At 39.7% G+C, this 27006-nt stretch overlaps 1 protein-coding gene across 3 annotated transcripts in view; it reads left to right on the top strand.

Moving 5' to 3' along the window:
* The window catches only part of ryk (receptor like tyrosine kinase), a 50924-nt gene that overhangs the window by 12192 nt on the left and 11726 nt on the right, over positions 1-27006 (top strand). The window contains exons 2-12 of one of the 3 annotated variants that reach the window (XM_026158169.1): positions 5084-5205; positions 5300-5399; positions 5516-5647; positions 7785-7844; positions 8468-8606; positions 9472-9572; positions 12718-12801; positions 18001-18126; positions 22263-22349; positions 24135-24204; positions 25563-25695. In XM_026158169.1, the coding sequence (XP_026013954.1) occupies positions 5084-5205; positions 5300-5399; positions 5516-5647; positions 7785-7844; positions 8468-8606; positions 9472-9572; positions 12718-12801; positions 18001-18126; positions 22263-22349; positions 24135-24204; positions 25563-25695 (1154 nt within the window). Of the gene's footprint in view, positions 1-5083; positions 5206-5299; positions 5400-5515; positions 5648-7784; positions 7845-8464; positions 8607-9471; positions 9573-12717; positions 12802-18000; positions 18127-22262; positions 22350-24134; positions 24205-25562; positions 25696-27006 lie in introns of all 3 variants that reach the window. The other 2 variants (XM_026158168.1, XM_026158170.1) reach the window with 2 other exon arrangements.

The raw sequence follows: 27006 nt of genomic DNA, 5'->3' as shown, positions 1-27006 counted from the left end.
ACAGAGCAGGCTGTGGATTATGTCCACGGTGTCTTACAGTGAAGTGGAGGGAATCTCTAGGATGGAAGGAATGTTAGGAAGGAAAGCAACCAGAAAGAGCAAGCGATTACAACGATCAGCTCTCTGAAAGCAGTGTAATGGTTGAATTACCGAGACATGATTTAAGGGATCTGAACTTTAAAAGAATTTCCATACAATAATACTTCATAATAATATGTTTGTACTTGTTTCTTTGTTACTTAGACACTGGTTACCTCACGGATCTCTGCAAGTTGGGTCATGCACTGCTTTCGTGTCGTTTACTTTGCCGCTGTGCCAGTATATTGGTAGTAATTTCATGCATGAATTTTTTTTTAATGAATTCTTCAGATACTTCCATACAAACAGACAAAACACCCACTGTATTAAATCATCTGCTGTTAGGAGCACTGTTAAGTTTATTGACCGGGGCACTGCATTAATTGTGCATCCTAGTCATATGATTATGCAAAAATTAATGTAAGGCTGCAAAAAATAATTCTAGTTTTATATTGCTCAAGTGCTTGGCCTGATAACTGTGGGTTTCTTTATGGATGGGACAAGAAATGTGGCATCGGTGGTGAAATGCTGACGACAAACTGCTTAAATGCTGCAGTGAAACAGAAAAATTGTGCGGGAAATGCCAACAACACTCTCTCAAGTGTCATGCTGGAGAAGTCTGAGTTAGCATCAGAGCTGGTGGCATCTCTAGTTGTTTGATGTGCAAGGCACACCACTAATCAAAAAGGAGTCCTTTTTACACACACATCTCCTGGTAATACTGTTTTTCATTCCAGAGAGCTGAGTATTTAAGTCAGGGATTAAAGTGCAGTGCATGGTTCAACTTCCTCCACCTCAGGAACCACTTATTCCCCATCCTCAGTCTGTGTACACTTACAGGCTGCTGCTGCTGCTGCTGCTGCCACCGCCTCCGATTCCTGTTTTGAAATTCTGGCATTTTGGGTGGAAAGTGCTGTGAGAAACTTGAGCCACTCTCGTCTTCTTGGAGCCTTTATGCCTGGCTGCATAATTTAATTGGTATAAGAGATGTGTGTGGCCTCATGTTGAGACAAGGGGGGCACACAAAGTTGAGCACGAGTAAGGTAATTATTCCTGTTGAGAGGTGCCAAAAGTACAGACATTCTGTACTCAAGTAGAAGTACAGTTACTAGTGTTTAAAAATACTCCAGTAAAAGTTGAACTTCTTTACTCAAGTAAAGGTGAAAAAGTACAAAAGTAGTTCCTCAAAGAACATCTCTACCACCTATTTTTATGCAAAGCTAACTAAACCTTGTCCCACATTAATGTAATAAAGAAATTATATTAGTAGATAGGAATACAAACTTTATGTTAGTCTGATATTCAGTTCTAATAAAGGTACTAAGCTTGAATCAGGTAAGTAGAACATGAGCAGAGGGGAAAAAAAGGAAAATAAAAAATAGCTCTATTTTCTCTTGCCTACATTGTAGAGGTTGTCTTTGCCTCTAAACAGGTGTGGTGGTGGTGGTGGGGGGGGGACCCTAAAATCACCTGTAGTGGCTCAGAGTGGGAAAAGAATCACAACTTACAATAATTTCTGTTGAGAGCTGCAGTAGATTTTCTTAGTTTACAGGCTGTGGTAAGGTGACCTGCTGCTCTTTGTGGGTGTACAGAATTGAATTCAACCAGATGTGAGCAGATGTTTCATGAGTTGTCCTGGCTGATTTCCATCCTCTACACTGACAGTATGTTTATGCTGGGGGTCTTTTTCTAGATGGTACAAGGTTCTTACAAGAGTGGATTTCAGTGAATGAATCTCAGCATCACCAGCTAAATTTCAGATTCAGCTCTGCTATTCTTAATGTACCTAACTCTGACCATGAAACCACGGACACTGTGCACACAATGTTCTTTAGTTTAAATCCATCACAGTACAGCAAACTAACCTGTTTGCCCTAAAAAAAAAAAATCAGTCCCTTTATGCTTGCTAGTCTTCTCTAGGGCTAGCTACATGCTGAAGTACTGAGATAGCAACTTATGGACACCTGCAGTCGTTCTGGTGTTGTGTCAAAAAACAACACTGGCCCACTCTAACCTCTGAGTATGACACACGCTTGTACCCGTTTGATCTCGTTTTAGTCGACATTTCCTGGTGATTAATACACAAAAAGGAGTGCCTTTCATGTGTTACTGTTTAGGCTCAAGTCTGCTTGATGTTGGTGGCCTGCAGTGATGAAATAACTCCCTTCAGTTCCGACAAACCAAAAGTAACAAGCCTGTTTTAAGCTTGTAAGAAGTAGAAAGTACAGAAATCAAAAAAAAAAAATGTAGTGTGTAAAAGTAAAAAGTTGTCAGACGAAAAAACTCAAGTACAGATACCTGAAAATTCTACAGTAATCGAGTATTTCTGCTTTGTTTCTTCCCACCGCTGTTCCTGTTTGGGCTGTGTGCTCGAATCAGCATGCAGTTCTGAAGCTGCTGGAAAAGCAGAAAACTGATTTCTGATTGTGAGCTGGTGCCGATCCAGGTGCAAACTTGGGTCCTGATATGATCAATCAGATCAAAGTTTCAGCATGTCCCCTCAGAATCAGTTCTTTTTTTTTTAAAACACAACTTTAATTTAAGGAAGTTATGCATGCATTTTACTTTGAAGTTATGAAAATTTAAAATTACAAGCTAGTCGAGACAAAAACATTTACTGTGAACATTCCCTAGTCTGCCTTTCAGCACACCCCTTTTCTTTCCATGCAAGTCAAATCCCCCTTTTTTTTTGATTTAATCATCCAAAGGCTTAGTTTCTGAATTTTACCTTTTCACATGCTAAAAATGTGATCAACAGAAAAAGAGAGAGCAGCTGTCTTGTTCTTTGGACTCGTTAGAAACTTTACGTAACCCTCGTCGCCTCTGTTTTTAATTGAGCCGGTGTAAGAACGCCCTATGACGGGTGCTCTGAGACACCCAGGGGTACTGTGGGAGCCTGGGTGCATTCTTCACTTCTCTTTAAACTAGATATTCACAGACTGATAGACCCTTCTCTGCCAGACAGACTCTTTCAAGGAGTGATAGCACTGCCTTGGGCACTGGTTGGGGGATTTCACCAGCATACATTACACTTTTTGATGGAGTAAAAAAAGAAAAAGAAAAAAAGCTTCTTTAAAGGCTTGAATTCGTTAAAATAAAAGGGGAAGAAACAGCACAGAGTACCAGCCTGCTGAGCTTTCTGTGAATGGTTGCACAGATTGTGAGTGTCGGGTTTAGTTTCCTAGATTGGAAATTATGCTGATATTTTTGGACGCTGTCTGACTTAAACCTTTTGAACTTTTTCACATGACCATTAAGTGTTATTAAGTGCTAACAGCGCAATTAGAGCAGGGCGATATGGCCAAAAATATTTATCACGATATATATTTGAAAATTTGCGATAACGATATAACTGACGATATAATGGATGCGAGACAAAATACAACTCCACAACATTACTAGCGCAAAAAGACAACCTTCCATTTATTTTCACTTAAACAAGAAGCTGGTTTTTATGTACATTAAAGCTTTATAAAAATGTAACAGTGCAAATGCAAATTCCTTGCTGAAAGTTTAACCAAAAGGCATTTCCAGTACAAATGGGCTGACATATCCTGAGCATAACCATGTATAATATCCACTGAAGTTAAAAAGAGGTGCTTTGCAACATTAAACTGCAGTGTGCAGTACGTATGTTTCGGACCATAAGGTGCACGGGATTATAAGGCACATTAAGCGAAACAAAGCAGTCAGATAAATCAAACTTTATTAAACTCATTCTTCTTGCTTCCTCCACTTCTGTACCATTGATTCATTAATGTTGAATTCTCTGGCAGCTGCTCTATTCCCATGTTGTTGCAGTATATTAATGACTAACCTGGTATTGTGGATGGATTATCTCAGTTGTTCTCCTGACTGAAGTTTGGTCCGTTTACAGCATCCTGCCATGCGATTGCATTTGTCTCTAACCATGAGGAACCTTCCCCTTAACTTTTATAAGTGGAAAAAAGTTAGCGTTCATCCTCCAGCTTCACTGTTTATGTTATGCTAACATAGCTGTGTCGCTAGCGATCACCTAGCACATCATTATATACCAGCTAGCCCAACTTCAGTAACCCTACAAACGTCACTGCTGTTTAGTTTCCTGTCTTCATTTATGTTGGAAGTGATAGCAGAGCTGTACGTTTGATTTTATTTTTCAGAAATCTCTCAGTCAGAACATGCAATATCATGCTTAGGTAACTAGCGAGACTAGCGAGCTAACTTCCGCTAGCTTCCTGCTAACTTCTAACTCCGTTAAATGTAATAACTTTTGTTTTCATGGATGCCTGGAAGTTAAACTTTATAGTTACACCTGGTAAAGCAGCAATGCTGATCGTTTTATTAAAGATGAAAGAATTTAGACAGTTTTTAACTCTAAGTGATGCTGCAGTGTTGTTTGACCTGAAGCATACAGAGTTTAGGACCCAGATTACTCCCAGATTTAAGAGCATCTTAGTCCGACAAATACGACAATAACAACGGCCGCTTGCATGTTCTGCAAAAAAATGTGCTTTGTTGTGTATCTGACGGACAAACACCAAACCAGTTCCACATCACTGAAGTTGCACCATTTTTACAAACCAATTCTGGTTCATCTGTTTCACTCAACAATCGGCCATGTGCGTATGAAAACAAAGGCACTGCGCATGCACGTTTTACTCCCATTCTATCGCGATATTTCATTTTCCTATCATTGCCTAACATTATACCGGTATTACCGTGAACGGTATAATATGGCCCAGCCCTAAGCGCAATGATGTTGCAATGTTTAGTCCATCTCTCTTTACTGAGGAGAAGCCTGCTAGTGCGGCTAGCAGTGTGACTGGATATTTAACCGTATACGAGACTTGCTCTGAATGAGGAAATGTGTTATAAAAGGTCTTTTATGTCCCGTGATCTCAATAATTTCTTCACAATAGAGGTTTGTTAAGTGATGTCAGTCCACAGAGTTTAAGGGCTCAATCATCTCCTGCACTGGATGAGGTTCTCACCGAAGTAAAATCTGTTCTTTCTTCTCACACAGGCCTCGACGCAGAGCTGTACTACGTGCGACACGATGTGGTGAACCATTACGCGCTTTCCTTCAACATGTCTGTGCCCACTGAGACCAACAGCCTCTACTTCACATGGTACTCCAAGACAAAGGTGAGACCGAGCCGAGCATGTTCTCGGCACACAGGTCATCTGATCACTCATGTGAGGGAAATATTAACATTTCTTCTCCGTTCCTCGTTTAAAGGTTGACTACCGGCTTTCATTCAGCGTGGAGAACCCTGTAGCCCTGAACCCGCCATGGTGCAACATCTCCCTTCAGGGGGAAGTGCCCCGTGTTCCCTCTGGTCTGTCAAATATTCACCTTTAATTTTTAAAGAAAAGTTCTGAAAATCCTGAAGCTATGATGGAGTTTTTATGTGTGTGTAATATTTATGTTTTTGTGTGCGTGTTTCCTCCGCAGTCTTCAGAGTGGACATCTTATGTTCGGGCAAAGTAGATGAAGAGGCATTTTTAACAATGCAGCTGAATCTGACCATCCATGCCAACAACTACACAGTGCTCAACTTCAAGAGGAGGAAAATGTGCTATAAGAGTAAGAATCTGTTCATGTACACAAATGTGAGGTTTAAAAACTCTCAGCTCTGAAAATTTAATGTGAAAAGCTCCTTATGAAAATAAGTTGGATCACAAATGGGTGCAAAGTTTTGAGCCGTCCCATGTACTTAGAGGGCTCGTAACAAGGAAAATCTTAATAGTATGAAAAGACATTTTTAGCTTTATTAATTATGAAGCTCAAAACACAGTAAGAGCTTTGTAGTGAAATCTGATGGCATCTGACAATTTTCAGTAACATTGGAAAGCAAAATTGTAAATTAAAATTTTAAATCTGATTAAAATAAAATAAAATGGGGTAACTGGAGAACTGCTCGGGGGGGACTGGAAGAACTATGACCAGTCAAATGTTATTAAAAACATCCAGGGCCACTCAAGGTAACATTTAACAAATGACTTCTGTTTCTGTGCGCTATAGATGATAAAAATTGAACCATCGCGTATCAGGCTGCACCTTCTTCAGGAGCTTTAAAAAACCCAGCAAAGCAATTAATCCTCTTTTATTCTCGCCATTGTCAGCCTGTAAACAGTAGTACTTGGTATGCTTTCGGTGTCATTTCAGCTAGTCACGCACATCACGATTTTTCTTTTTTGTAACCTGACACGGTTGGTTGCAGGTTACCTCACAAGCTTTACAAATATTCATTCAGATGTCAAAATGGACTGTAGACACTGACTGGTCTGTGGTAACATCACAGCCCGTGTGAAACACAACCAGTGAAGTGACCACAACACCTTCTGGCCTCTAGGGGCAATGGTGAAATATGCATATCCCTTCTAAGGCCATCAGACAGGAACCATAAATTAGAAAGACATCTCACAGCTCACAGCAGTTTAAAAACACTCTTTCCTTACCAAGGATTGTGTAAATGCAGGGGGATAAAAAAAAAAAAAAAAAAATTAATAAGAAAGAGACATAAAAACATAACAGCAGGGCAGACGCACTCGAGCAGCATTGATTTAGATTAAGAAAGACTACAGATGCACCAGGGTCCTAGATCTCTCTCTTCATGTTACCTTATGTATTTAAAGGCAGTTTACCAGGCGGCCATTAACCCTTTAAAGGTCATATCAATAAATGTCACCTTTCTAATTTCATTAAATAAATAAATAAAAATCTGTCATATTGCTGGTTCCCCTACATTATAAACCAAACGTTAAAGTAACAGTAGGTAGATGTGCCGGTTCTTGTGTTCCTTGTTTGCTGCTATTTTCAAACTGCCTGAAGATAATTACATGTGGCCCAGAGGCTTCTTGCCATATGCCCCCATCGAAACAAATTTATTCCCGTCTTATTTTAAGCAGGAGTCGAATTGGTAGCATGAACAGATTCTTTGTGTGCCTGAGTTGCAGTCATTCCTCCCTGTCGCTGCCTGCAGTGACACAGGAGAGGGCTGAAAATGTTTGTCCGTGTTTGCTGATTTATGATCGCAACTTGTTGTCAAAATAAGTTAACTGCTCAACTTTTCAAGGGTTTCATCATCACCCTCTAAACAAGACCAAACTAACAGAGTGAAGAGTTTGTTTTGCATTCTTCTGTTTGAAGCAGAGCTTTTTGTTTAAAGTTGAGATAAATGAGCTGCTTTTGGGCTTTATAATAAATTGCACCAAAGATTTAGGAAAAAGAAAATCCCCGTCGTGTAGTAGAGACATGCTCTTTAATTTTTTTAAATTTAAACCACATTTTCTGTGTTGCTGTCATGTTGTATGGATAAATTACTTGTAACGCTCAGCTGTTATGCATCACTGCATCACATTCACATCATAGTCTGTTGGTTGTGGATGGAACTTGTTTTTTGTTTTTAGGGGAAAAAGTGTTTACAGGCGTGATAGTGTATACAGGTGAACCAGTGAGAAGAAAAGTTGGTTTAAATCACCAGAAGAAATATGGAGAAAAGCAAAAAACACTTTGCTAAAGTGCTCATACCAGCCTTAAAATGAATTAATAATCATCAGGAGCATGGGTTTATAAAGAAAGGCTGAAATAAGAGGTTACACCAAGCCTATGTTAATAAAGCTGAGTCCGAGCTAGAAGTTAGCATCATTTGAATATATTTTGATAATTTGATGTTAAATGAAGTTTATGTATTTCTCTCCCTTTCCCCCTCCCCAAACAGGAATCGATTCTGAAAAGATCCCCATTCCTCTCAACAATAACTCTCTCCCTCGGCCTGACTGTAAGTAAACTTTCCACCTTGTCCCCCTCTTCCTGCTGCGTGTATTGTTCACAGGTGGCATCAGCCTAGTGAGACAGATGTTAAATCACTATGATGTCAGCTGTATAGGAGTCTTCAGTAGTCTGTCTTCGTTAGGAAAAAAGAAAATGAATTGAGGGCTAAAGAGAAGGATTCATTGTGCTATTGAAGACCACTGTCAGCTCCCACCCACCCCTCAGAGTTGGAGTGGTTGTTCTCATCTATTCAGACTTGTGTGAGCCTCCTTGAAGCAAAGCACCATTAGTGGGTCGTCTCCCTTCTGCTTGGGTAGGCCCGAGGAGCCCGGGGCCCTCGGAGGCTTTTAGAGAGGTGATGAGAACAGCTCTCAGATGCTGGACCCCGGGCACAGTCACTGCTTTTCCAGGTCTCCATGAACTCTTGAGTGGAGCCCGAGGTGCTCTCATACTTTCTTTTCCATGTATGCCTTTTTTCTTTTTTTTTTTTTATACTGTGGCCATCATATCATATTTTTGCATCATGCGATTATGGAATTTATGCTGTAATCTCACCCCTTTTCCTTTGTCTTTTTTAGAGCGGCTTGTTTGTCTGATTCTTAATTTGTGTCATTTTTGTGTCATCAGTAGATGGTGTTACCGCTCCCACCACCTCCACCCAGGTGTTCTATATAAGCGTGAGTGTCTGCTGCATTGTCATCTTCCTCGTGGCCATCATTCTGGCCATCCTGCACCTGCACAGCATGAAGAGAGTGGAGATGGAGGACAGGTACGGTTCTTTTGCTTGTTCTGCTTCCAAAGAAATCTTACACCCTGATGTAAGAGTGACGTCTTAAGAGCAGCACTTCTTCCTGTAATCTCCACTTCAGATGAAGCTTGCACAGGTTATCAATGTAAAATTAGATCAGCACATTCAGAAAGGTTTGCCATCGGGACAGTCAGAAATTTTAAAAAGCTAACACACTTATCATTTTAGACATTTTTAAATTCAATTCTGAATTTAAAATCATTCTCCTCCCAAACAAAATCTTTAATAAAAGGGCCACGTCATATCTTAAAGACCTCATAGTACCATATTGTCCCAATAGAGCATTTAACCTAAACAGACTGCAGGTTTTCAGGGGCCTCTTCTGTGGAATCAGCTCCCAGTTTGGATTCAGGAGACGGACACCTTCTCTACTTTCTACTTTACTGAGTTATACTACAATAGGCTTGTGTGGATGTTTCACATAATGCACTGAACATCTTCTCCTCACTCTCTGTGTGTTTATACACCACTACTGAATTTAATCAGTAGTAATTATTAGTATTTATTATTAACTCTCCCATAATGTGTCTTTTGTCCTGTCTTCCTCCTCCTCACCCTCATTAGCCACAGCAGATGGCTGCCCCTTCCTGATCCTGGTTCTGCTGCAGGTGTCTTTCTGTTAAAAGGGAGTTTTTCTTTCTCAATGTCACCAAATAGTCTTACGCTATAAAGCACCTTGAGCCATGTGACTGTCAATTAAAACTATGACCTGACTGACTGAAAGAAAATGACTATCCTGTGCTTTAGGGAGGATGTTTATCAAGGACTTTTTTTTCTTCTTTTTTTTTCTTTTTAAACGTATAATATACGACTCTGTGTCTTTCAGTGTGAGTGACAGTGGAAGCTCACAGGGCCTTTCTCAGCCGTCCACCCAGACCACGCAGTACCTGAGGGCTGACACTCCAAACAACGCCGCCCCTGTTACCAGTAAGATTTTACCTCCCCTACACCACACCCTTCAGACTTGTGAATCACAAGATGAAACATCTGTTCAAGTTTCATAAAAAAAACAAGTGATTCAGTTTTCCACACATTTTCTTCTCTTGCTCAGGTATCTCCAACTTGGATGCTTCTCAAAATGCAGTAATTGGCTGTGAATGACTCAGTTAGTTTAACTGGTATCATATGATTGTAATGAAGCAAACAGTTCCTGCAGTAATGCTATCTTCTTTCTTGTTGTTGTTGCTCCTCTCCTTGTGACCTGTTACTGTGGGAATAATGTGTAAATGTCCTCACCATGTGCTTCGTGTCAGACAGCAGTAAGAGGAGAAAAACGGGCCTGTTTTAGTGGTTGGCACATTGTAAACGCAGACGTGGGAAGAGCAGGCCAAGCATCTAGTGTTTTAAAACTTCTGTTTTTCTCCTTTGCTAGAATCAACGCTAGGGCTGTTCGATATAACGATATATATCGGATGACGATATAAAAACGTCTATCGTTTCATTTTATGCTATCGTTTGTTTCGTGGTGTCACAAAATAAACTGTTTGCGGCAATATTTTTTCATCGTTTTGATGGTCACTGTAGTGGCTATATTAATTAAAGTTCTCTCTTTCTCTTATATTTAATATAACCACTAGAGATGGCACGATACCACTTTTTTATGTCCGATACCGATACCGATATCATAAATTTGGATATCTGCCGATACCGATATGAATCCGATATAGTGTTTTTTAATCAACAAAACTGTTTTTTAAATATCTTGCTGCATTTTGTATAAGTTCATACTCAAGTTTAAAACAACAACTACACTAAAGCTATTCTGTTATACCTGTATGCAAAAAAAATGTTTCATAGTTCAGCAATACTGATCAATCTAATAAACTTAAACCTACACCATCCTCCCTATTCTGGTATTTTAAAGAGTACTTAGCATAAATATTAAGCAACCTAACTAATAGGGTTCCAACTCCCAGCAACAACAAAAATAAATAAATAAAAAATGGGGAACCACCCCTCACGCTCCACCTCATGATGCTTAATCGACATAATCAACCTTAATTTGATGCAGTGTGAAAAAAATGCACAGAAATCAATTATTTTTCAAGAAATATTAAATAGATTCAACATCTTTCTTCAACAAAATTGCAGACTGCACAGATGGTACCTTCCCAAAGGAAAAAGTACTACAGCTTACTAGGGTATATATATTAGACTTAATTAATAGTTACTATATACAGTAATGGACTTCTATTCATTTTGCATCAAATTAAAACTTTGGGTGTCAGATAATTATTTATTAAAAGCTTGACATTTTAAATGAGAATAAGAAAGAAAAGTATGTCTTTGTGCCCCCTTTTCCCTGTTAATGCCCTATCGGCCCCCCTGGCTAAACTTTGCTAGATCCGCCCCTGCACAGTTACCAGCCGTCAGCTACGTAGAAAAAGATCCTCGAGTAGAAAGTAATATTAAATAAATTCTAACAACAGCTTATCAAGCTTAAACGTGCTTCTGTTGTTCAGCCGCTGGTTTCCTCTTTCTGGTGCAAAGTGGGCCAAAAGCAAACTAGAGAGACGGACTCACGACAGAAAAGCTGATCAGCTGATCATTAAGCAGTTTCATGATTGAAGTAGCAGCAAGAAGAGGCAGTCGCTCCATATATCGTTTGTTAAGCTTAACGCAGGAATGCTTTACAAACATTCAGAGATGGACTTACACACTTGCTTTACTTCTCTCGGGGATAACTTTGTCGGAGATGAAATGCCGGGTTGCTAGCGAAGCTCCAAATGCTATCCAGACCACCGACAGGTCCTGCATGCCACAGCCGCTCTATCACGTGATGCATACTGCTCCGACGTGCTAACGTTCTGAGGTGAGTTACGGCGTATTGCAAGTTTTGTGAGGTGCTTTCGTGATATTTAATGGATCGGATTACATTTTTTATTTTTCTCCGATATCCGATCCAGTAATTTAGGTCAGTATCGGACCGATACCGATACGTAATATCGGATCGGTCCATCTCTAATAACCACACTACGGATGGACAAGCGCCTGTTTTTATCTGTTGTTGGCAACAACGACGGTAAAACCATCGCGTGTCCGCTTGTTTATTTTCCACATAAACCTTTCACAATAAAGCTCAAGATCCTTTTGAGACTTTTCAAAATAAACTGAATCACGTGAAAGAGTAATGAGAGTGTTTATTGATCAGAAGCAAAAAAAAAAAAGAGCCGTCTGGTGCTGAAAAATAAACCTTAGACTCAAACGTTAGAACAGGCTTTTCCCCGCAGCACGCCGTGTAATAAATACTCACAAAGAAAACGGCGTCCGTTACAACTTATGTCTAAAAATGTATCGTTTCATGCATCGGTTAAAACACTCGACTCCAGGTACACGACGCCCAGCTGGAAACACTTCACGCAAGTCGAGCTGCCCGAGATTCACAGAATTTACAGAAAATATACAATTTTTGTGATTTATATCGTTATCGGGACGATAGATGTCTTATATCGGGATATGAGATTTTGGTCATATCGCAGAGCCCTAATCAACTCACATTTCTTCTTATCTCATTCAGATAAAATGATGACATGAGTAGTTTTCAGATTTAAAATAATGTTCCTAAGATGCATTAAGTACAAAGAAGTCTACAGGTCGTCATCAGATATTACACATAGCACGATATGTTGGTACAGGGAGGAAGACCTCATGAAATGATGATGTGCCTGTTTCAGTTTGGTGGGAGAGGTGTGCGTTTGAGTACCACAGCTGTACACAGGTCTATTTTTTGTCAGTAAATGGTCCATCGCTGCCCTCTTGTGGATTCAACCCTCATCTCAACCCCACTGCCTCTTCTCCTTGTGTGTCTTAAACCTTTGTTGCTAAATGTGATTATCTCAACTGAACTCCCTCCCCTCCCTGTTTAACTCCGCCCCTGGTGGATGAGCGTCCTCACCTAGTGAGCATGCCTGGTTTGATGGATGTTTTGAGCTGAAAGGTTACAGCGAGAGTTACACATCCACTCATTCATTCAGGTCATGTTGTGATTTTGTGTGCTTTCTCCATTAAACCTCTTCTCTCTCACCTTCTCCCACCCGCCACTCCCTCCCTGCCCTTCTCGTCTTGTCTTCAGACAACCACCCTGGTTCTGCACCCATACTCCAGCTTGCTGCCTCCTCCTTCCAAAACCCTGGTGCTCCCCCTCATGAAACCAAAAGTAAGTTTCTGGGAAGTTAATTACCTACTGCAGGGGTGCTCAATACGTCGATCGCGATCGACCAGTCGATTGCAAAGGTAATATTGGTAGATCGCATGGCATTAAAAAAAATAGATGCCAGCCTATCATCCATCCCGTCACTTGATTGATACAGGGAAGCCAGTCAGATGACAGCAGATTTTTTCTGACGCTTAGGTCGCTGCGCATGCGCAAACAGCGGCGCGAAGTGTAGTAAAACTGACAAGCTAGTCAGCGAGTTAACTCCAATTTTTAGCTCTCGGTTTTTTCTCTTAAACCTGGCCGTCAGCAGCTACTGTCCGGACTATGCATCCCTGGCTGATTCAATTCAGTGCAAGTCATCAGAGTAAACTCAGGTAATGACAAAAAATTTACATAGTTAATTGTGTTGTGAAATATTGGATATTGCGGTTATGCATGTATATACATTGTAGATATAAAGAATCCTCAATATATTTATAAATAAGTATGTGTTTTGGATTTTTGTAGTGGGTAGATCATTTTGACTTGGTCATTTTATAAGTAGCTCACATGCGGAAAAAGTGTGAGCACCCCTGACCTACTGTGTATTATAGTTAGGATATTGTGAGCAGCAGGATGAAATCACCTCCCTGTTTTTTGTTTGTTTTTTTCTTTCATTTCAAATTTTCTATTTGTCTTGGCTGCATGTACAGGTCAAAATCTTAAGCTGTACATACCACCTGCTTTTTAGTGGCATTCTTTGTCACCATATAAAATCATTATTTACAATAGTTTTGACTCAATAATCAATATCATAATCATTTAGTGTTTTATTCAAGGAAGAATCCTGTAGATCCTCTGGTAGATGGTTTTAGGCTGTGAGGTTGACTTTCTTTGTTTTATAATTTTGTATAATAATTGAATTTATTTGAGTTTTGACTCCCAGTTTAAAGAAATCATAATCAGTGAATATGTAAAAAGAGTCTTCTCCTCCTCTCACCCTTTTTTTCTAAAATTATCTTCTTTAAAATCCAACCATGTTTCTGAAAAAACTTGGGTGCAAATTGTTACATTTTCTTTTTATTTACAAATCTAATAAAATCCACATTTTGCTCGCAATAGAACATAGAAATCATATTAAATGTTTAAACTGAGACATTTTACTAGGTCATGACAAATATTAGCTCAGTTTAGATTTGATCGCAGTAACACACCTTTAAAAAAAGTCGGGAGGGAGGAAATGGAAGGCTGGAGAAGTAAGTGGTACTAAAAACAAAAAAACAGCTGGTGAAACATTTCGCTGCCTAACAGGTCAGTAACATAACTGGGTCTAAACAGAGCATCTTAGGCTACGTTCACACTGCAGGCCAAAGCGCATCAAATCCAACTTTTTTGACCCTATGCGACCCATATCTGATCATGGTAGGACAGTTTGAACAGCACAAATCCGATATTTTCAAATCCGACCTAGGTTACTTTGTGGTACTGAATCCGAAACATATCTGATGTTTTAGAAAGCGACTGCTGTTTGAATGGTCATGTCGCATTAAATCCGTCTTTTACGTCACTGTCACAAGACAGATGCCAGTTATCAGCGCTGGAGAAGACAAACGAGAAAGCATGGCGGCCATTGTTAAAGGACGGGCTCTCTTTTTTCTCATTGTCCTTCTTTCGCTAATTAAATTGTCAAGATTCTGTCGATTACGACTGCTGCAACAACACCTACCAGCTCTGTAGCCGCCATTTTTACTTCCGTAAACAGAGCGCGTTGTGTGTGACGTCTTCTTTTGCGCATGTGGGCCGCTTTGAGGGCTATGAACCGTTCACTCTAGAGTATGTTTGCTGTCACATTTTATTTGTAGTGTGAACAACCAGACAAAAAAAATTGGATTTGATCAAAAAATTGGAATTGAGCATTAAGACCTGCAGTGTGAACGTAGCCTTAGAGAGGCAGAGTTTCACCAATCTGCAAAAACCTGCAACTACAAATTTTGACTTTGGAATAATATACCTCAATATGAAATTGAGAAGGCTGTGAATATTTCTTCATTATATTCAGTGCATAATGTCATGGAAAGATTCAGAGAATACAGAGAAATGTCTTTGTGCAAAGGAACAAGGCTGACAATGAATATTGGATTCCTGTGATCTGCAAAGAAGTCATCATATAAACATGATGCAGAAATGCACAATTCAGCAAAAATGATGCTGAACCGCATACTGCAGTCTGGGTGCCGCACTGGCTGTCTGTAGTCCAGCTCTTTCACCAGCTGAAAACATTTGGAGCATTGAAGATCAAAGCAGATCCAGGACTGCTGAGCAGCCAGAATCCTCTAAGAATGGAAGGACATTCCTCTCCCAAAAGTCTGGCAGCTGCTCTCCTCAGCACCCAGACATTTACAGACTGTTGTTAAGTCATAAACATGGCCCTGTCCAAACTTTTTTAAGACCTGCAACAAATTCGAATTGACGTTTTTCCCTTGAAATGGTACATTTTCTCAGTTTGTAAAGTATGGGTCTGTGAGATTTGTAAGGTTTTATTTCCATTTTCCAGCATTTTTTTTAAAATTTGCATTGTAAAAAAAACTAACAAAAAAAGAACAGGGTTTTGGCAAATTTGGACTCCTTTCCTTAAGGACACTGTGGGATACTTTGATCTAGTATTGGGTTTTCTTGAACTGAAACAAGAACCAAAATGAAATGGATCAGTGAAACTCCTTAAGTCTAAATAAAACACATAAACATAATACGAATTTTAAGTAAAGCACAATAAAATTAAAAAATTGCCTGAGAAGTCGGGCTCAGAGTACTAGGATTGATTGTGTGCAGTCCCAGCCACGTCTGTTCTCATTTACATTGTTGAGATAACCACTGCTCATAGTTTGACCTGTAGGGGGCATCATCGCTCTGCACCATGATAGTTTTTGCCACACTGTGACAGTAGAGCTTTAAGAAGAGGTGTTTATGGCATATTTCTAAATGTTTTGACATTTAAGATCCTGTTTTCACTTCCTCCACCGGGCTCCTCCTGTGTAGTTTTGGTGGTGAATCAGCCTAAAACCTACACAGGAGGAGGGTGTTAAGGATATCAAGGGAGTCAGGACCACAGAAATGTATTCTGTGGACATGATCATCCTGACTCCATGAGACGAGATCTTGCATGGGGCTCCAGACCGAGGGTGCTTGATGATCGTTTTATATTTTCCTCCATTTTTAAATAATCACACCCTACAGTTATCACCTTCTCACCAAGCTTTTGGCTGACGGTCTGGTAGCGCATTCCAGCGTTGTGCAGGTTTACAGTCCTGACATCCTATGCCAGCATCTTTGGTCTTGCCCGTAGTGGTGGAGAGGCTGGAATGGAAGAAACTGATTCTGTTGACACATGTGCTTTATATACACATGGCGAGTTTAGATCAGGGGTCATTGATTCTTGTTGACTCTGGTTCAGATCTTTTTCTTTCTACAGGAAGAGCTCTTTAGTTTCTAACTGCTTCTTTAGCTAGCATTTGTTAACTGTTGTGTTTGTTTATGTGTGTGCATAATCTATAAGGAACTTTATAACTTCACCTCTCGCCTCTGAAGACCAGCAGTTAATAACAGCGAGTACATGGGGAGCTTATGTAATAGATGTGCTGTAACACAGGACTTTGCATGAAGTCGCTGTGATGCAACATGTGCAGGGTACTGTACATGTGTGGCTTTTTCCTGGAATTGCTGTCATTTCTTTTCTTTGAGTCTACATATTTTAGAAGAAATATGACATTTGTGATCCGAAGCAGAAGCTCCCAGGTTGTTTTTGTGTGCTAATCCAGGTTTAAAAAATGTGTCAGTCATTTGGTAAGAGGTTTGTTTAGATTTGGATTATGTGTGCCTTTTAACCCTCAAGCAACATAGATAAAAAGTGAGTAAAATGACAAAGTGGAATTATTTATGACAGGATTGCTGTGTCTTTCAGTGTGGATGTTGTTTCATCTGCGGCAGAAATGTTCTGTCATTAATTATGATTTTCGGGGGGGGGGGTTGGTTTTTTTAAATATGTTTAAACAAATATCATCTCTTACTTCTTATAAACCAAATTTTACTTTGTTTCTATAGAAAATATGTATTGCAGTTTGCCTTATTTTACCATTTTACCATTGTGAATCCATTTCACCTGCTTTTGTGCAAATCGAAGTGGAAACGGGAGAACCCACTGCAAGACGACCCTCAAAAAAAACAAGAAAGGAATGGTTTTAGCACATAGTGGGCACAAACTGCTCCCCCCTCTGGTCTGATTTCACAGAAGCAATGGAAAAAAAGGATGCCTCCAGGATGCCAAACATATATATGCAGATAAGAGAGCTTGCTGCATCTCGCATCACAGTGTGACAAGAGTGGAAGGGATACCAGGACACAGGCTGTTGCGTGAGGAGAGGACTGTAAAACCAGCAGAAGGACCTGCATACATCATGTTGTAGCATCAAATTATTTTGGTGATTGTGTACTTTGATCAACGAGAAATTACAATGAAGTCATCGTACTCAAGCTGTTATTCATCCTTTGGTACTTCGATGCTTCTGCAAATGAAATTAAGACCACAGGTGTCAAATATGTGGCCCAGGGGCCAAAACTGGCCCTCCAGTAGGCCCCACAAAGGATGCAAGTTACAGTAAATTAACTGTTTGTTTGTTAAATAAAATACACTGCTAGTCTGGGTATATCAGTGCAATTTAGGTATTGGTGCAAAGCAGATGCCTAGACAGATTGTTTAATTAATGGTTGATGTTTGGATTCAAAAATGTCACATTTTAAGGTTTTTTGGGGATTTTTGTTTGTCTTTGGGGTTTTTTTTTTTTATTTTGAAGCAATAAACTCACTGAAAAACCCAACAAATCTGGGAAAAACTAAGACACAAGGTTGACATTAGACATTTATTAGGACATCTCAGGCTGTTCAACACTGATTTTCAGAATGTACTAATATTTCTTTACAGATTAAAACAATAATAACAAAAATTTCAGACCTAATTAGGAATGTGTTTACAGCCTATTTAAATGAGTTTTGCTCCTGACCTAAAAACAAACAAACAAACTTTGCATTAACTTGTCACATCCATGGCCTTAAAAGGTTGTTGGAGAAGACAAACTGAACTGTCCCAGCAGCACATAATGCATACACAGCAGGTTTCATGAATTAATGAAATGTGTTCATTTATTTATTTTTTGTGTGTCTTTACAGGTTACCCATCTCTGCGCATAGAGAAGAATGACCTGAGGAGTGTGACTCTGATGGAGGCCAAAGCTAAAGTTAAAGATATTGCAATCTCAAGGGACCGAGTTACACTACGAGACGTCTTACATGAAGGTATTTCCCTTCCCAGTATTTTAGGCCTATGCCCCGGTGTTTTGCCTTTTAGTGACATTTCCAGGGAGACTCGAGTGATTTGCGCGATCCAGTCTATATACGCATGAAATGAAACTGAGCTTCAGTCCTGCAGTCATGAATAATCTTGTTATGCTTCGTTCAGCATCATTTGTTCATTTAACTTTTCAGCATGCACGTTTTTTAACATGTTCGGGGTTTTCTATATAAAGAACATGAACAGAGAGAAAAAGGAAAAGACTAAATGTTAAAAAAAAAAAATTAAATGAGATTGCTTTAACAGACTGAGTTGAGATTTAAGCTTAAATTACAAATTACATGGTGCTAGCATAACCTAAAGGGAGAAGTGCTAGTAGAAACAATAATTAGGCTTTTATTTGTAATTGGAATTACTCCTTAATTTTAAGAAATAATGTTTCTGCAAAAAAAACCCATGCTTTCACTTTTAGTATTTGAACATTTCTAGTTGAAATATGTCTGGTTCTAAAGGCCTTAGAAATAGTTTCTGCTGTTGGCAGTTAAGTTGTTTGAAAAGGTTTTGTGTGGTTGAAGCCTGCCAGGATACATCAGCACACCTTTAGAAACCAATGGGATTGTAGCAACAGTAGTTACGAATATTCCTGCCACTATCGGGAATAGTCAGGAAGCTTGTTACAAAAATGGACTCGGATGAATTTTAACTACCCATCTGTGTATTTCCTGCTGCTCAGCTGAGTCTGAAAGGTGATATTAACACTTGTTATTGTTTTAAATATTTATAAGTAGATTTCTCTAAACACGAATAAAATAATGACTTAGAAACGTTTAAATAAACAGAAGCCAAAACGCATGTTTCACAGACACAGATAGTCACACCTCACACTAATAGATTATTTAGCAAACTGACTTTGAGGACTAGCAGACACTAATTGGCTACAGCTGCCTGTGTTGTGAAACCATGCCCTCAGTGTGGGATTTAAATCAGCACTGTAACACTTCGGAAACCCTACACCGTATCTTACGCCCTAACCCGACTTACACCTCCACAGAAGTGTAACTATGTAACATGTTGAGGCAGCCTGCAGCGACTGCCAGCTGGAGGAGAGTGGATCAACTTCAGTTAGTGTTTTGGTGCTGTAGGCATACCGTGTACAAGAGTGAATACTGGCAATGACGTTGGCCACTTGCGTAAGGTCAGCACTCATCAGCTTGTTTATTTCTCCTGTAAAGTGAGATCTTTAAACATGGGAGTCCATGGGCACTGACGATATGGTAAAATACACAATTTGTATATAAATATAATTTGTGGCAAAATTGAAAGTTCAGTGATATAATTGAAGGATGTCTTTATTAAAGAAAGCAAAATTAAAAACATAGTGGACTGAGTTGGGACAAACGAGTTTGTGAGTCTGTCAGCGGCAACTTAAACTCCTTTTGATGAGGAATGTAAAGGGTCACCCAGGATGGGTTTGGCCTTCTTTAAAGTCCTAACCTTGCACAGGTGAGGAAGGTCATGCAGGGTCACACCTGCTGTTTTGCTGCATACTGTAACTCTACCTTGCAGTCTCAAATCACAGGCATAGAAGTCATAAAAGAATGTAAAAAGATGTTTAAATTAACCATCAAAATTATACAAATGTTATTGAGAAATCCCATGTTTATTTGTAGCTTATTGTGAGCATAATACTGACAATAGGCTTCATGAATGTGGTTTATTTTTCCTGTTGTGGAGTACAAGCATGCCTCATCAGATCAGTATCAATAAAAAGTTGCCAAGAACGTCAAAATAGTAAAAGTTCATTCCTGCTCAGGCATATGATTTTCTAACAGAGAGCCTTAGACACTGAATTTTCTCAGTCTTTTTCTCTTTGGCCTCATCAAAGCTAAATGTCAGGGCTTTGGTTTGGCTCGATCTGTGCTCCTCGCTTTGGAGACTATTCAGCTTTGTCATGGAGTAAAGGTACTGACAAAACTGTGATTCGTTTTCTGGATATTGGCCCACACCGGGGCTTAGAGTGAATGATGTAACATTTACCCAAGGGTGCATACAACACAATGGAGAAGAAAATGTGGGTGTTGTGTTTTTAAATGCTGCTTGACAGCCTTCAGTGGTTTAGTCTCTGCTTCTGTTTACAATGTAACAGAAGCACCACTCTTTCTCTGATACACTAGTTTTACTTTAAAGAGGTTGTGCTCACAATAAAAAGCCTCGTGTCTAAAAGAAATAATGAAATATTTTACAAAGATTGAAAAATGTTTCTCCTAGTAACAAATAACAAATAATATGGTTTTCCAAAGAGCTCATAAAGTAACAAACTGTTAGGACTGGAGAGGAGAACCTTTGAGAGGTTTTGGAGTTTCTTCAGAGAACAGGAACTAGTGGAAAGAGAGATGGAGATGGAGATTACTTGCTGCCTTTATAAACTATTCATGCACTCTAGTATTAGATTGTGGGCCTGAAGTTGACTCATGTATGTAAACTTGCAGTAATAACGTAATTGTAAAAACAAACTGGGATTATATTGATCCCAGATGTTTACAGACATTTGTCAAGAGTGTTACCTCTAATTTGGCATTGATCTTACTGAAGCTGGAGTGGCTTTGTTGTGATGATCTCATCTTTAGGAAAGATTAACCCCTCAGATGTATAAAAGTAGACATTTGCTTTAAAAAAAAAAAGGGGGGGGGGGGATCCAGTAAGTGGTGCAGAAGGGTGCTCATGATTTTATCAATGATGGGTAATAGTTGTACATTGGCCTCCGTCACAAGATGCAATCAAACATCAGCACAGAATTCCCAGCAAGTGGTGTTGTGCATGCTTTGCACAGCTACCAGTTTAATATCTGGGAAATGTTCTGTCACATTAACGTGTGTAGGATTGCAACATTTTTCGCTCACAAGCAGTGCAGTTCCTGCTATGAAGTCCTAAAGCCAGGCACAGTCATGCTGTGGTACAGGAAGTGCGACTACAGCCAACATGTCAAAATTCACACTCTGTGTTCCCTCTGCGCTCAGCAAGTACAGCACACGTGTAGCACGTTGCCTTCATATGGAAGTAGTGGCCGATCGCACTATTCCCATAAGACGCGCCACAGCAAGCCAGAAGTCAGGCAAATGAAATGTGCAGCTGTTAGTGTTATAATACCCATTTCCCTCTGTGGTGACATGATGACTTTGCAAAAGTAATGGAAATATTGACACAAAGTAAAGCAAAAAAACTTTACAAGGTTTAGAGCTCTGCTCTGTTCTGTATTATCAGTTTTCTCCAGCAAGGAAACACTTTCTAACTGCTGGTATTCGGCTGATGTGCAAACAAAATGATATAAAATGTATTCATAATAAGATTTTATTTATTATTTATTATTTATTAACCTTTATTTAACCAGGAAAAGTCCCATTGAGATTAAAAACCTCTTTTGCAAGGGAGTCCTGGCCAAGAGGCGACAACACGTTGAAATTACAAAGTTACATACATATTATAAATAACAATTACATTTTAAAAACATTTTTCTCTGGCTCTCTCAATCTGGACTTAAAAGATTTGAGTTTAAACAACAAAGACACAGAAGGTCACGTCTCAGAGGGGTGAACTTGGAGTGCAGTTGTGTTTTTTGGGAGCCAGCAGGTCCCGACAGGCTTGACGAAGAAGGCAGGAGAGAGACACTAACCCTGTTGTTAAGCTTCGACTACTTTCCTGTTGAAACACAAGGCATAGTTGGCCCTGAGGCTCAGTTTTTTTTCTACGTTTATGTTGATGGTTTATGTGCTTAAATGCCATTTTAGCTCAGAAAAGTCCTGGAGCTACAGGGTGACAGTTTAGACAAAGGAGATGATGAACATGCTCACTTGGCCTTTCCACATTGTAAGCTTTTCTCAGTTGGTCTGAGTGATGAAAGCTCCTCTGAGCTAGACTGAATTGCTGTTGCTTTGTATCGCCTTAGTGAAAAGCAGCCAAAACTGCCTCATCCCATTTAGCAACAAGGCATTTTAAGCAGAAGCGTGTCTGCCTCTGTTCACTAATCAGCCAGACATGGTAGCCTCTGAGTGAGGTGACATTTCAATCTTTGAAACAGTCGCCCCTGGCTTTCTTTCTTTTACCCCTTTCCTCTGATTAAAAACCTGTGTTTTGTCTTTGACAGGCACTTTTGGCCGCATCTTCCACGGCGTGCTGCTGGATGAAAAGGACCCCAGTAAGGAGAAGCAGGTCTTTGTGAAGACCGTGAAAGGTATGCTCCCTGTTCCAGCTTAAGTAAACATATTGTAAAAGAAATGAAAATACTGACCACTCTGGTTTATCCCTGTCATCTTGTCAATAAGTAACTTTACCCAGTATGTTCAGGGTTATTCAGAGGAATGAGGTTACTGAGGGGGAGCACGCTCAGATGCACTGTAGTCTCCAAATCTGTGTGGACACGCAGCAGATCAGTGGAAATATTTCTTTTCTACCCCCCAGACAGTACATCAGAGTAATATCATTAGAATATATACCACTGCAATAATATAATCTGATCATTTGTTTTTACATTTTTATTTTCTATTGATAAAAGAAGTGACATTCTCACACTGCGAGTCCTGCTACCTTCAACTAAAACATTAAAACCACCTTTTTAATACTGGAAAGTGTATTTAATTCCATGGGTCACACTGGGAGATGAGAATCAGATTGAAGGAGCAGAGATGCATAGTTTAGTACCAGGATTTAATTTTATGTGAATTGTGATTTAATTTAAGTTTTATCCTTATTAAGTCCTCGACCGGCCTAGAATGAAAGTTGATTAGGCTTTAAAATGGGGGAAAATAATGATGGTTACTGTTCTACATGATGGCTACCAAACATCTCTTTCCTACAAACAGTCGGCTGTGGGACATTTCACGGATGCTTGATCCAATCAGGATCTGGGGAGTTCGGAGGCCAGGTCATTTGGCTTTTATGTGGTCCGGTTAGATTCATTGCCAGTCCTCTGCCATACAATGAAATGTACAGAGGCGGTTCTTTGCTACTTTAACTGTTATATAGAAACACAACAGTGGTTGGTCCATTGATTTAAGTGCGTATTTTATGCTTCAGTCATTGAGGAGTGAAAGTGAGTGAAAAATGAACCAATGTCCAAAGAAAAACTTTTTTTTTTAAAGACCTTCAGAAAATTTGGAGAGCTATTGCTCAAGACCACCTTAATAATTTCAACAAGGTTCCTCTCCTTGGAAGCAAAATACAAATAAAAAGTGGCTGTAGATTTTCGCACAGTGTTGTATAACAGTGGATTTGTGGCATGAGTGAGCGCTGCGATTCCATCACTGAACTGAAACATGACTGTAACACTGAAGATGTGGGTGGGATGACAAACATCGGCGAACTGAAACATAACCAATACGTCAGGTTGCGGTTTGGAGTTGTTTTTTATGCCCTGCGGATGAGCACCGATGATTGTTACCCAAACACTGTCTCTCAGAAACAGTAGGTACTTCACTGCTAGCTTCATCCGATGACCCTATATGGGTTTCAATCCAATAAACAGACACATGAATTTGACAGTAAATGAATAATAAGTCTTACTCACGCTGCGGGTTGCATGCCAGCGAAGCAGCTCCCGTATGCAGGACTGTCAGGTTCTTTGTTAGCAGCATGTGTCTGCTTTCTCTGCCAGTTGCCTTTTGACCTCTCTATTCTCTCATGTTTACTCAGTGAGGGGTGGATACCACTCGGCGAACAATGTCTTCATGCCAGTTTTGGCTTTGTTAAACTCTTTACTTCCTCCTCATTCGCCTTTTGGGAGGGGAACAATACTGCTTTCCATAAGTTCCAGACGATGGCAAAGCTGCAAGCGCAGATTAAAAACTGGCTCAAGTTAGTTTTCCCCTGAAGTTTCCCACTACAAATGACTGCTGGCAGAGAAACTGCAATGAAATGATAAAAAATCAAACGCCACATGGCACCAACAGACGCTCATTGCTCCAAGTTTGTTGTTTTTAATTTAAATGTTTGTTTTTTTGTGTCCAATAAAAATTTTCAGATCATGCTTCTGAGGTGCAAGTGACGATGATGTTGACTGAAAGTTGCAAACTTCGTGGCCTTCATCACAGGTAAATCTTGCCACATATACACATAGCTGGGCCTTTAGAGAATATTAAATATTCAGGCATCCTGTTGATGCACACGAGGGGAAAAAAGAAAAAAGAATCTATTGCTCGGCATCATATAAGGAATCATAGCTGCTGTCATACAGTTACCGTCCCTTTAGAGTTTTTCATCAGTTTTTTAATTACAGTTTCTTTAGAAATGCAAGCTTACAACACCAGCATGGTTCATGTCTTACGTCACCGGTTGGATGTCTTGTTGACGCTTGAGCATAGCATGCCAGCCTTGCTTCTGTGGTCGTCTCTTAAGAGTCACTTTAAACATTGATGAAAGAACACCACATGTTTGCAAACAGGGCTGATACCTTAATAAGGAGTGTGAATCGAAGTCAGTCTTTGTGACATTTGTAATAAAATATTGTCTGAAAGGCTCTGAATTTATTTTAAAGGAGACCTTTTCTTTTTTGTTTTCTTGTACATACTGATAAAATGGTGGAAGATTGGCAAACAGGGTATCTGAGTGTCTGATATATGTGATTTTTATATTCTTGACACAGTTTTATGGCCCAAAGGTCATCATGGATTGTTTTTAGGGAATGGCCGTTTGTGAAATCAATTTGTTGTTAGCTTTGTGTTTTGTCTTAAGACTTCATGAGAATTTAAAAAAATTCTAAAATAAAATTGTTCTTCAAATATATCTTCTTCCAGTAGTGGATGTTCAGCTCAAACTTGACCTTTTTCATATAAAAGCCAAAAGCTAAACACTCGATTCCAGTTTTTCCCCACTGATCTTTATGACGTCAGTGAAGGCACAAACCGTTTATGTGATGATGTTAAGGATACAGAAGCCCCAACGACCAAAGGTTTTGCTTAAGAGAAGCGGCCAATCAGAAGAAGGTTTGTTTAACAAGATGGGTTAGATCCCTAAATAGTCTTTTTCTTTCAGGAAAAGCATAGACTAAGGACTGCAGCAAGGCCCAGTGAAGACGAACAAGGATTATTTTTGAATTCATATACGAAATATTATATAAAAGTAGTAGCTAAGGATAAATACACGGAACAGGAAATTAGCAAAACGGGTGCAAAGCAGCATTTCTTCGGCAGATTTTACCCGAAATTTACAGCAGCCTTACAGCAGTGTACTTGTGTGGAAAAGATTGTCGTCACGATGTCCCACGCCTTCCTCTTTCCTCTGCATGACATCAGCGCTGTCATATTTGCTGACAGTTCCTCTTTGGTGTTTTGCATGATAATGTCCTTTACTCTTCCTTTAATGTGCAGTAGACGTGTACATGAGCAGAAATGATGATCTGGTACACTCAGGTCCTGTTTCCTCAGTTGGTTGCTTTCTCTTTTCTTTTAAGAAATCTGCTTCCCATAAGCCACGTGTGCACAGAGGATGGAGAGAAGCCCATGGTGCTGCTGCCTTTCATGGCTTGGGGTAATCTGAAGCAGTTCCTGCGGCAGTGCAAGTTAGCTGAGGCTAACAACCCACAGGTGAGGCTTCAGCTCAGCAGACAAACTATAATCAAAAGCAATATTAAACCCCCCACCATTAAAAGTCATGTTCTCGGCCATGCCTGGATCTCTTCGGGCACATCTGTCTTGTTTTGACGGTTCCAACCACCTGCTCCGTACTACTCAAGCAACTTTTGTCTCAAACCAAATTTCTTCTGGAAGGTCATGTCTGGTGATGAGTGCTTGGTTTTCAGCTATGATCAAGCTGTGCGCGTGTGTGTGTGTGTGTATGTATAGATAGATACAGAGATACATCTGTCTATATAGAGATATCTATGTACGGTATATATGTCAATCTCATCTGAACGAAATATTTTGACATACAAGCAAAATAAGGATGTTAAATTCAAAGCTGCATATCAGAGTCAAAAATAAAACTGGATACATTTATGGAAGAATAAAAAAAAAACAGGAAAATATTGCATTAAGGAAAACTAATTGTCAGCGGTTATAATTGGGAAAGTACACAAAAGAATTACAGAAAAAACACAGATACATCACATAAATGCACATTTATAAAAATATGTGACTTGAAGGCAGTTGCAAACTGCTTTTTCTTCAGGCAGGACCTTTCGAAGTGAAGGGGTCCTGACGGCAAAAGTGATACATCAATGCAGCATGTAGACACACGCAGCTAACGCTGAGGACAAAACCTCCATGATCACCTTAAACCTTTTTACCAGTAGCACCAAATCTGCTTGATTTGACTCGATTCATTGTTAGCGTTTTCCATTAGACGCTAGAACCCGTTACCAGGTGCTTTTAGTACCTACTCTGCTCGGGTTCTAAGCAAGCTGAGTCAAGCCGAACATGTGACATCAACAGACTGTTTGCCACTGATTGGTCAGGGAGGCATTGATTGAGTCATGAAAATGACTCCATGACCAGTATCAGACCTGGCAATGAGGGAAACAAGGAGCAGATACAGTTCAGCAGGAATACCATCGCTTTGATGGCCTCCATTATGGTGTTGTGTCGCATACAAATGACATCATGTGACTTTATCTCATTTGTAAATGGATGGTTGCTATGGTTAGGCTCACAACCCATGGGAAATAAAGGGAGAGAAAAGATTTAACTCCTTGACAATGAAAGCACCCCTGACCTAGAGATGACCAAATTTAAGTCGAGATTTTATGAACCTGTTCTCAGAGCAGGTTGCGTGTAAAACCATTAGAATAAATGCGTCAGAATATGCGTGGCTCCTCTTTAACCTCTATTAAGCCATTAAAATAAATCCCCCAGATTGAAAGAGAAGTCAGATTCCATCGTAGTGTCAAGCATGAAAGA

Source organism: Astatotilapia calliptera, chromosome 23 (assembly GCF_900246225.1).
Source record: "Astatotilapia calliptera chromosome 23, fAstCal1.2, whole genome shotgun sequence".
Lineage (NCBI taxonomy): Eukaryota > Metazoa > Chordata > Actinopteri > Cichliformes > Cichlidae > Astatotilapia > Astatotilapia calliptera.
This window is presented reverse-complemented; position numbering and strand designations above follow the sequence as displayed.